At 40.5% G+C, this 10,953-nt stretch overlaps 1 protein-coding gene across 8 annotated transcripts; it reads right to left on the reverse strand.

Moving 5' to 3' along the window:
* Positions 1–3,359: 3,359 nt before the first annotated feature.
* LOC148742781 (uncharacterized) lies at positions 3,360–9,038 on the reverse strand. 8 transcript variants are annotated; one of them, XM_088759820.1, is made up of 6 exons: positions 8,494–9,038; positions 8,010–8,132; positions 6,822–6,883; positions 5,869–6,256; positions 4,778–4,931; positions 3,360–4,611 (listed from the first exon to the last, which is right to left on the reverse strand). In XM_088759820.1, the coding sequence occupies exons 4-6, from the start codon at positions 6,187–6,189 to the stop codon at positions 3,986–3,988; spliced, it is 1,101 nt and encodes a 366-aa protein (XP_088615946.1). In that variant the 5' UTR covers positions 6,190–6,256; positions 6,822–6,883; positions 8,010–8,132; positions 8,494–9,038; the 3' UTR covers positions 3,360–3,985. The 8 variants fall into 8 exon arrangements, with proteins under 8 accessions (XP_088615946.1, XP_088615940.1, XP_088615954.1 ...); XM_088759814.1 differs by lacking the exon at positions 8,494–9,038 and adding an exon at positions 8,335–8,445; XM_088759828.1 differs by lacking the exon at positions 8,494–9,038 and having other exon boundaries at positions 5,869–6,251; positions 8,010–8,316.
* Between the last annotated feature and the right edge of the window lie 1,915 nt (positions 9,039–10,953).

Genomic DNA, 10,953 nt, shown 5'->3' on the forward strand with positions numbered 1-10,953 from the left:
TTTGTAAACACTGAGCTTCAAACGCTTTAGCAGGAAGACTTTAATGAACCCGTCAGATTAAAGAAAAAAAAAAAACAAAACAAACAAATTCTAAGCTGAGGTTTTAAAAAGGTGAGGCGTTCTGATTTAGTCAGAGTAACATAGCTAGGAAGAAAGTGCCATAGATAGTCTCGCCATAAAAAGAAAACAAAAACGTTTCCAGTTCGTCCTTTATAAAATACTATTACACAATCAACTTGTCTACAATTCAACAACCTTAGAATTTGTCCGCCAGTTTGAGAGACTTGTTGATTGAAGCGCTGCAGGTGTAAATCGGAAGGGTGGATCTATACCTTCGAGAAACAAACAAAAAGGCAATTATATTAAGCAATTAGATCAAGTGATAGCACTGCAGGCGGGAGTAAGTCTGATTTGGTCCCGTCCCCCTTTTTATCCGATATTTTATTAAGAGCGTTTCAGAGACGGTGTCAAGAAACTTGCCAAGGATTTTGTTCTAATTTCGAAGGCTTTTGACTATGTTTTTAATCTAATTGTTCACCTGTGGGCTCAATAAATTCAGTTTCTCTGTTATTATTGCTGAAATGTATCTTTCTTTCAATTTATGTGGCAACAATGAAAAATCTTTCGTCTTACGTACCGTTCCTCCTTTCCTACGCGTCCAGTTTTTTCATCAAGTAGACTGAGAATTTCGTTTGTCGATTCCGTAATAGACAGACAACGGTGTCACCGAAGCTTTCACTCATATGTGGCGTACGAATCGCAGAATACAACTTTTTCTATCACTGTGGCAAAACCAGTGTGGATGCCAATGAACTGTCTCGTATCCCTGTTAGTGGTGACGAGGGCCAAAAGGACGGCCCGTCGGACGAGCAATATGTGAGACCTTTCCTGGATCGCCTGAAACCACTCCCGGGGGACGGCGTAGCCTACACGCACGAGTCCTTTCAAGCCATCTTCCAGGCCTATTCGGTAGCCACTAATGGGGAAGAACCAGTCGCCTTGCCAGCTGTTGAAGTTGTGGGTGCTAGGCCAGAGGCAGGGGATAGTGAACTACCAGCAGATCCGATTCCCCCAGAACCGTGGAATTTGAACTCGATTTACAACTGGGCCGAACTCCAAAAGAATGATCCGACTATTGCAAACGTGCTAAGGTACTTGGGAAGTGGCAACCCCCCTGCAGGGTCAGAGTTGAAGAGAGCGAATGCAGAGGTTGTACAATTGATTAAGGAGTGGGATCGCCTTGTCATTAGAAACAATGTGTTGCTGCGCCGACGCCTTACAGATGGGCACGACACATTTCAATTAATTCTACCAGCCGCGTTTCGCAATCAAGCGCTGAGGGGTCTACATGATGAAGTTGGCCACCCTGGGAGAGACCGCACCATAGACCTTGTTCGATCTCGCTTCTACTGGCCATTCATAGCAACTCATACAGAGAAGTATGTAGCTCACTGCGACAGGTGCATACGGCGCAAGGCCCCAGATCCTCCTAGAGCACCCATGAAGTCGTTCATTGCTAAGGAACCAATGGAACTGCTTGCCGTGGAAGTTCTTTCGCTCGAGAAAGGAAAAGGCGGGTTTGAGAACATTCTGGTCGCCACCGAAAGCTTCACTAAATTTTCGTGGCCATTCCCCACCCGTAACCAGAAAGCTACAGCAGTCGCCAAACTCCTGTGAGAGAAGATTTTCATCAACTACGGAATGCCCCAACGTTTGCACTCCGACCGGGGTCATGATTTTGAGGGAAAGATCATCAAGAGTTCGTGTCAGTTTGCTGGCATACTTAAATCGCGGACCAGCCCATATCACCCAAAGAAAAATGGACAGACTGAGAGATTTAACAAAACCCTTCTAAGTATGTTGGGAACCTTTGACAAAGACAACAAGTCAAGATGGCCCGAGTACCTCTCATCATTGGTGTATGCCTACAACAGTATGAAGCACTCTACAACTGGGTTTTCACCTTTCGCGTTAATTTTGGAAGAGAGCCACGCCTTCCAAACGATGTCGCTTCGGGTGTGAATCCTGTGAGCTCTGGATCCAAATCGTACCCTGCTTACGTTACGAATCTTCGGGATCGCTTGAGTCATGCTTATCGGAAAGTCGTAGAAGAGTCAAAGAGGTCTGCTGCTCGCAACAAGCAGTTATATGACAGTCGGGCCCGTCAGGCGACCATTCAAGAAGGTGATCTTGCATTAGCGAGAAACCTGATTATCAGAGGCAAACACAAACTTGCTGATCACTGAGAGGAGAATCCTTACCAAGTGGTAGAATGTATCTCCGGACTTCCAGTTTACAAGGTCCAGAACAAGGACGGTAAAGAGCGTGTCCTCCACCGCAACCTTTACTTACCTTTCAACGGTCCAGCTTCCGCACCAAGCGCCGGTCCTCGACCTGTGAGACTAAAGCGGCCTCGGCGGTGTACGAATCCCTCGGACAATTCGCGTGGCGACTTTGAAACCATCGTGGAGGAAGATACGGACGACGGGCTGTACCCAGAGTTAGCCCCTATCAGCGCTCCCTAGTCACTTAATCCGGAGGCACCCACCTTTCTGCAAACCTATGTTGATACGCCTGTTATTACAGAGAACCCTGATGCTGGCAGTAGCGGGCTGGAGAATTCCACACAGACCGGCTCACAACCGGCACACTCAGACCCTATTGTGACTGGAACGGAGCACCAAGCCGATGCTCGGTACCCGGTGGTACCTCAACCTGACTTGCCAAAGATCACTGGCTCTGACGAGCGACCAACGGAGGTCAATCATTCTGAAAGCGGCCCGGAGTTAGCAGCAGCTGAACCCGAGCAGGACCCACATTACGTGACACGGAAAGGACGAGTAAGACAGCCACCAACACGGCTGATATGCGACCCCGTGTGGTCTCCGAAGGCCTCTGTTCTGCTGTCCCTTGCGAATTCTCACAACCAGAAACTATATGCAGAACGTTCTCCAGACTTGGCTGAATTCCTAAAACTTTATTAACTAGATCAAAACTGAGAATTTCGTTTGTTTTTTTTTTTTTTTTTGTCTTTTCTTGTTATTAAGTTTTGTTCAGTCTCCTGACAAACGTGGGGACGACGTTTCCCCAGCTGGGGGAATGTGTAGAAGAGTTGTACCGCGTCGTGTGTTACTCTGGTAGGTCACACAATTAGGGTACGATTGTATTGTCTTGTAATTGGACCCCCTAGATATAGACTACTCGTGGTAAGATACGTGATTATGTATTAAAGTGTTTTGAAGGAGTTGCGGAGCTTTCCCGCGCTCGTAACTAAATAAACGTCTGGAGAACCCGTTAACCGTATGCTGTGGTTTCTCTCTTACGGATTCCACCGCTACACTAACAAATGAGTATTCCCATTTAATAACAAGCAACAACGTTTAATTAAGATTTTGTATTTCTACAACTTATCAGAAGGGTTAAGGCACCAAGAATCTTAAACTCAGGGTGTATCCACAGGAAAAAGATATAAGTTAATGGCAAACACAAGAATAATCTGTACATCTGCATCTTTAAAAAAATGTATTTTAAGCAGCTACACCAAGATTATGTTAATCTTGTACCAAGTTTGAGGTAAATCGGGGATTTGAGTATTATCACCTGCCCGGTTCTGCCCGGTGTTCTCGTGGACATGTTCTTAATGCTATTGTACTTTCAGAGTTCTTTCCTGGCATTTAAGTTAATGCAGGTAGCATTTCTGACCCTACAACACTGTGCAAAGTTTTTATTACAAAGGTTTTATAAAAGAAGCTAGCTATCAGTTGGTTATAATATTTATGAGCTTTAAGGAAAGAGACACCGCTGTCTATTTAACAAATGAAAACATATGAGGATTATCCATACGTGTTATGAAACCGTGTTTCTTATTAATAATACAATAACTTCTAGGTAGTTGTGGCAACATAGATTAATTGTTTAACTTCCATCACCTTAAAAGAACTTGACAGCGCCTTTTCCTAGTTTTCAACTACAGTTTTTCTCTTTCCTATCTCACCATTACCCAGATCGGTTTGTTCAGATAACAGTAGCCCGCGATACACTTGCTACCAACAGCGCGGCTGTCATCGAAAGTGTTGTAGTTGTTTGAGAGTTCAGCATGATTCCAAATGTCAATCCACTTATCTGTGCCATCATGGATTTCAGATATTCCCTTGTCTGAAAAGAAGTGCAACTGTGATATTGTAACAAAACCAGAAGAGGGATTCCTCTTGTTGTGATCTGCTGGGCTGTACTTGTAAAAACCGTGGATGTTCCTCACCTCATAGTAAGTTGTCCCCATCAAGAAATTCTCGAAGTCTGTTTTGTTCTTATTTGGAGCGCCTGCCTTCCTGTTGTAAATAACCCGGATGCTATTGACGTCGCTGAACCGGAACATAACTTCTTCCCAGTCCCCCATGTCAGGGTGGATGTGACTTGATGCATCTGCGTCCGTAGTTTTTGCAGCTGATGCAAGGAAGGCTGTTTTGATAAAAAGGAAGCTTGGAGATACTTTCGTGGAAATTAGTGTCCAGCCTCCACCATTGGTTTCCATGTCGCAAAAAGCCTGGAAAGAGTCCTTTGTTGAACCACCGTTTGGATCGATAAAGTAAAGTCCACTCCCTCGACTTTGACCTGATATAATGAAAAGTTATCCGAAGTTACTTTTGAAATAGGACCAAAATTAAATTGTGTAGCATTGAATGGAAAAGTTCGCCCTTATCTTTTTCTTTTCAAGGACACGTTATTATTTTACAAACAATTTCTTTTAAATGTTTGATTTGCTTAATCTCACACTCACCTGATTTTAAAATGTCGAGACAGTGACGTCCTGGCTCAGTAGCGAAAAAACCAATCACCACTGATAGCCAAACTTTACCATTACACCATTCCCAGGCCTTTCGGAAAGTATTGTTACGAACAGCACCAGTGCTACTCGCTGAACATTTTTCACGCTAAAAGCAAATTGTGTGATAAAAACAGGGTGAGAAAATTGAATTGATGCAGACACTGACTTGGTTTGGTGAAAGGGCTGCCTCCAACACTACCTTGAATACCAATTCACCTGATTGAAATCATAGGATATAAAAAAAATAACCCCCATCTATTTTAAATTCGAGTAAATTTCCGGTGCCATGTGCACGAGCTTAATTCTCATTCAAAACTAAAGGTCTCTCTCTTTCTCAAGTTCAATCAGCACATCAGTTTATGACCGTGCGGTTTATTGACGCACGACTAATACGCAAATTATGCAAAGCTACTAAAATATTGCCGTCTTCCTATTTTCATGCCAACGACGGTCACAAATTTTAAGAACTAGACACCTTCCTTTACCTTTCGGGGTGCGCTTGTTTTACTATAAGGGGCGAACTTTTGATGTGGCAAAACTTCCATAAATCGATCGATGTACGGATAGTATAACGCCGAAATGTAAATAGCAGAATTTTTGTCTAAATTAGAGAAAGGTTTCTTTTCCACATTCTATGAACTTGAGTACTAGCTTTTCATCGCAAAAATAGAAATAGTATTTGAATTTTTCATCGTGGTTTACCTGGTTTTTGTTTTTATTGGGGATCTTCTAGGTTTCTTTCCCTAACGCAAACATCAGCAAATTTCTCTTCTTTATGGCAATCTGCCGTCTTTCTTTACACTTAGGTAGCACGGAAAGCCGTAAAAATCTTGAACAAAAGCTCATCTTTCAAACCGGCAGTCAAAATCCCACAGGGATCAACAAACGCTTTTCATTCCACTAATTTATTCTTGTTTTTCTCGTTGCCATGTTCCCACCAATAAAGTAGCTCCATTTTCTGCCTTTAAAAGCACCCACAACCCACAATTCCTCTCAAACATTGAATCAAACATTATTTATACACTAAGAAAGATCTGGGTTACCTCTATTCCTCTGTATATGAAACTATTTTCCTCAGTGAGGTTAGCAAGTGCAGCAAATCGATCAGAGTCGCTTAGCTGACATTTGAATTTCCCTGAGTCACCCTGTATGGTTCCAAAGTTGTAAGAATGACATCGCTCTTCATCCACACACTCAAGTTGACAGGAAGTTTCGGAATCCACTTCAACTTCTTTTATCAGGCTTCCGTTCAGCTTTTGTCCCTCTATCTTGTCGGCAAAGTTAACAGCTCTCAGTTCTGGTTCTGAAATACGGTTTATTCCGTACACAGCGGCACAAACGAGATTATATATCCACAGACGCATGTTCAGTCTTCATAGAATGCTTTGCACGTAAATTCAGGTCAAAATAACCTTGACTTTCTGACCTACGCTAGCAGAGGGAAGAGCAATGTTAAAATGAAGAAATTTTATGCAGCACTTACTCTTTAGACTATAGTACGCGAATAATGCGCTCCAGGGGTTTGTAAATAAACCTGTCTTCAATACTTCTATTATTGTCAAACCCAACGCAGAGGGGGCAGTTGTTATTAAGAAAATAAATAACATAAAAGGCATACCTTGTGTTAGCCCGAGACATCAATAATAATAATAATAATAATAATAATAATGATAATAATAGTAACAATAATTTAATATTTATATTGCGCAAATTTAGCCATTTATGAGCGAGGAAACACCTACCGAAGGTCTTATGAGGTAGAGCGGCAGTTGTTATGGATAAATCAACAGCATAAAAGGGTTTACCCTTTGTTTACCTGGGTGGTCATTATTTAGCTCTTATTGTGCGAAGAAACACATAATAGATGCCTCATAAACAAGCTTTTATCATTATTATTAGTTTCCTCATTACTATTGCTATCATTAGAAAGACAGAGCAGACAGTTTTATAAAAAAATCAATAACATAAGAGCTAGAGACAAACCTTTCTCTCTTACCAGGTAAATTCACGGTTAAGAATAGAGGTCAAATCTTACAGTCAATCCAGTAACCTTAAGCACTGAAATTGTGAATGATTAAAAATATTTACTTTTGAAAACAATCTTTGGAATTAGAAGGTGGGATTGTACACTTTGTACATATAGTTTGAGATAGAAAGTCAAAAGAATCGAATGCTACAGAATTTTCCCAAATACATAATTTAAAGCTACCTGCGAAGTTAGTTAGAGTTATAATTGTTTCTTTTTTATTTCTACTATACCAAAAATTAACTTTTTTCAGATCCCATAAATATATGCGTCGTAAAAACGCATGTTTTCTCAACTTCTCATCCGGGAATTCCGCAAATAACTGATGATAGCAGCTTTCATCAAGCTAATTAAAACAATAGTAAACGGACATTTGAAACTATTTTATCAGAAACCAGGCAAACAACCAGCGTGTGTCGTTAAATTAGGATCAGACCCTTGGATGTGCACGTAAACATGGTCAGTCGTACGAATTGTTTGGATACCATACCACCCCCTACAGCCTTGTTTGAACTCATGAAAAATGGCCTCATTTGAAGCAAACCTTAGTAATTGCTCGGAAGACAAACAAGAAAAGTTAGCTGCATGAAATCAGCGCCAAAGCGAGCTAAATCAGCACAAATTACCAAATTAAGGCAATAACGCGGTGGACAAAGTAGAAATCTTAGAAATTGTACGATATCGTGTCTTGTAGCTTGCCTGTAGTTTTCATTTCATGATCAATTTTGTCAAAACAGGTGCTCCAGAGAAACAAGAGATGACTCGCACTACTCGGATCCTTTTGTTTGCGCAATGATTTTTGGAACGCCAGGGAAGCGGGAGAGAACATTACAAGTTGCTAAAAGAAAAGATATAGCGAGAGTTTGTTGCGCATTCCAATAAAGCGATTTTGGAGAGAAATCAAAGGCTCTTCGCCGATATTTTATCAGAAATAGATTAAGGCAACGTTGATGCAAGGGAAGTGTAAGTTTTCGAACAATCGTATTGTTACGGTATTTTCCCAACCGACAGATTGATACAACTCTTACGACTGACTCAACTACTTTATTAACTGACGTAATAATTACGGAGCGCTACCAATAAGCAGTATGATAACTATAATCTTAGCTTAGAGCCCTCTATAAAACTATAACTTTAGTACACTACTGCACAACTCACAGTTCTCTTCAGAGATCCTTATAACGTATCGCTGTCCACTTAAACTTTTTCCAACGTAGCCTTCCACACGGCTGACGACTCCAATAACAGTAAATAACTCCAACAACTCTCTGTGGTCCGGCTCTGAAATAACACAAGCTCGTCTGGGCTCTTCACGACAACAGTAACTACTGAAAGCTTGTCTAACTTTAAACGATCGCGACTCCTTATATATGTTTTACAAAATGTTCTAGAATTTTCTAGAGATCTGTAATACGATTATTTTTAGTATCATTACATTACTATTGCATCATAACAAAATATTCTAACAAAGTTAAAGACAAACCGTTCTGTCTAACCAGATAAATCCATGGTTAAGAATAGAGGTTAGTTTTTACTGTCAATCCCTTTACTTGCGTGTGCGGTCAGTGTATTGGGATGCAAATAACTTCTACTGAAAAAAAATTGCAACGATATCAACCACCTACATTAATTAAACACAAACCTGCTAATTTCTACTTGAAGTCATAAAATGTATACGCTGCGAAGCAAAGAATTGAAATTGTAAATGACTGAGATATATACTTTTCAAAGGAATCTTTAAAATTGGAAGGTGGGATCGTATGCGTTGTACATTTAAGGTCACCTGCGAAGTTTTTAGAGTTACAACTTTTCGTTTCTATTTCTTCTATGCCTAAAATTAACTTTTACAGATCACATAAATATATGCATGGTCAATACGTCCTTAAAAATACCGTGCATTATCATCAAACTGTGCCTCGTAGATTACAAATAACGCACGAGACGAGTACAAATATCACGCGACATTTGTACTCCAGAAATATCCGCGTAATTCGCCCTCACTGAAATAACAATTTGGCGTGTTGGATAATAACTCTCTTAATGGACGTTTTTTGTGTGGTATTGCTGAGTATTTTTACCCGTTGTTTGCATTTTGACTTCCCTTACGGGCTCATCAAAATATGACACAACTCGTAAAAATACTCAGCAATACTACACGACAAAACGTCTAATACGATAAATTTATTTGTCACGATTAAACGCATGTTTTCTTAACTTCTGATTGGGGAATTCCGTAAAAAATGGACGACTGCAGTTTTCATCAAACTAATTAAAACAACTGTAGACGGAAAGTCAAAACAATTATTTCAGAAGCAACGCAAACAAAAAGCTTCGGTCATGAATTTAAGATCCGTCAGTTGTGCACGTAAACACGTTCAGTCGCGCGAATTGTTTGGATACCACATCACCCCTAAAGCCATGTTTAAACTCGTGATCAGTGGCCTCTGTTTCTAGCAACGTCAAGTTATTCTTCGGAAGACAAACAAGAAAAGTTAGGTGCATGATATTAGCACCAAAGCGAGCGGAATTAGCGCAGATAACCAAATTAAGGCAATAGCATGGTGGGCAAAGTAGCGGGGAATTAATCTTCGAAATTGCACGATATCATATCCTGTAGCTTGCCTATGGTTTTCATCTAATAGTTAATTTTTTCAAAACAGGTGCTTTGGAGGAATAATGTATGAGTTGCACTAATCGGATCCTTTTGTTTGCGCAAAGAATTTTGGAACGCCGGGGGAAGCGAGAGAGAACATTGCAAGTTGCTAAAAGGAAAGATATAACCATAGTTTGCTGCGCATTCCATGATCCAAAAAAGCGATTTTGGAGAGAAATCAAAGGCTTTTCACCGATATTTTATCGGGAATGGCTTTAGGCAACGTTGATGTAGGGGAAGTGTAAGTTTTTTGAACAATCAAATGCTAATAAACGTCTCTCCACGCTTGAGGAGTACTTTGATATCGTCATCCCATAATGATCTCGAAATGTTAGGAAGCTAGCCATAAATCGCCAGGAAATAACTCAATTGAGACTTTTCAGTGTTATTTACGTGTGTACAGCTTATTTTGGATTTTTTTTTTTTGATAAACTATTTATGGCGTCAGGAAAATGTACCTCCTCAAAAAGGAGAGGTCGTTGTCAGCTGAAATGGAAATTGTTTTCACTGAGTTGTTGCTCTTTGAAGGAATGAGATGAGGGAGACGAACAAGAGAAATTTCGGGTTCTAGTTTTGATCTTAATTTTTGAGCTGCCGCTCTTCTCTTCGAACTCCTCGGAGGATCTTGTTAGGAATTAAAACAGCTCGAACACGGGAGCTCGAGACTCAACTGTGCTGATGGTAGAAACATTCAGTTGTGCTTCGTTCCTTAAGCGACCCATCGTAGCATGCGCAGGACGAATGATTAAATTTTGAACCAATTATCAACGCTGATTCATCTTGATCGATCGGATAAGAAAACTACCTTTTACCGTCCGCATGGTCTCGTTTCCAATAATCCACAATATAAGTGACTTTCTCAGTAGACCATAAAGTAGTGCAGCTATGATGCACAGAATTTCTCGATGTACTACTTAATCATTTTTAGCTGTACCACGATAATCATGCTCAAACAAACTATTTCAATCCCCTGCTGTTCATAGTTGTAGCTCAGCGGTTGTAGCGCTGCTTTGTGTTACCGAGCTAGGACAAAAGCCAGAACTGAATACACACGTTACTACAACCAAAAAGGCTTCAATGAGTTATTACCGAGTGATTTGTAACGAAGTTTGTAATATTTCAAGACCATTTGGCGATGTCAATTTCATAACAGTCACCAGGAAGGAAAAGTTTTTCGGCAGATCTCATTTCATACTCCTTGGTTAGTCAATCAATCTCTGACGGTACCACTCTGAGCAAAGTTTTATTGAGAAAAATTTCTGATGAGAGACTACACGTCAGTTGGTTATGAATATTCTCGAGCTTTTTGGAAAGAGAGTACTTTCTTTTTCAATGAATTGAAACCCGGACAACATCCATTGCAGATATTGCATAGTTGTAATGCCAGGTACAAAGAAACGTCTGCGCGCCATCGAAATAGATCCTGCTGAAGACCAAATGAAAATAAAG

Source organism: Stylophora pistillata, chromosome 1, assembly GCF_964205215.1.
Source record: "Stylophora pistillata chromosome 1, jaStyPist1.2, whole genome shotgun sequence".
NCBI classification, from domain to species: Eukaryota; Metazoa; Cnidaria; class Anthozoa; order Scleractinia; family Pocilloporidae; genus Stylophora; species Stylophora pistillata.

Bases quoted from the DNA above. Each gene is read 5' to 3' on its own strand.
- LOC148742781 (XM_088759820.1), bottom strand. From the start codon at position 6,189: ATGCGTCTGTGGATATATAATCTCGTTTGTGCCGCTGTGTACGGAATA. The intron at 4,932-5,868 runs GTAACCCAGATC...ATTTGCTTTTAG, and splicing joins TCATATACAGAGGAATAGAG to CGTGAAAAATGTTCAGCGAG. The intron at 4,612-4,777 runs GTGAGTGTGAGA...TCATTATATCAG, and splicing joins TCTCGACATTTTAAAATCAG to GTCAAAGTCGAGGGAGTGGA.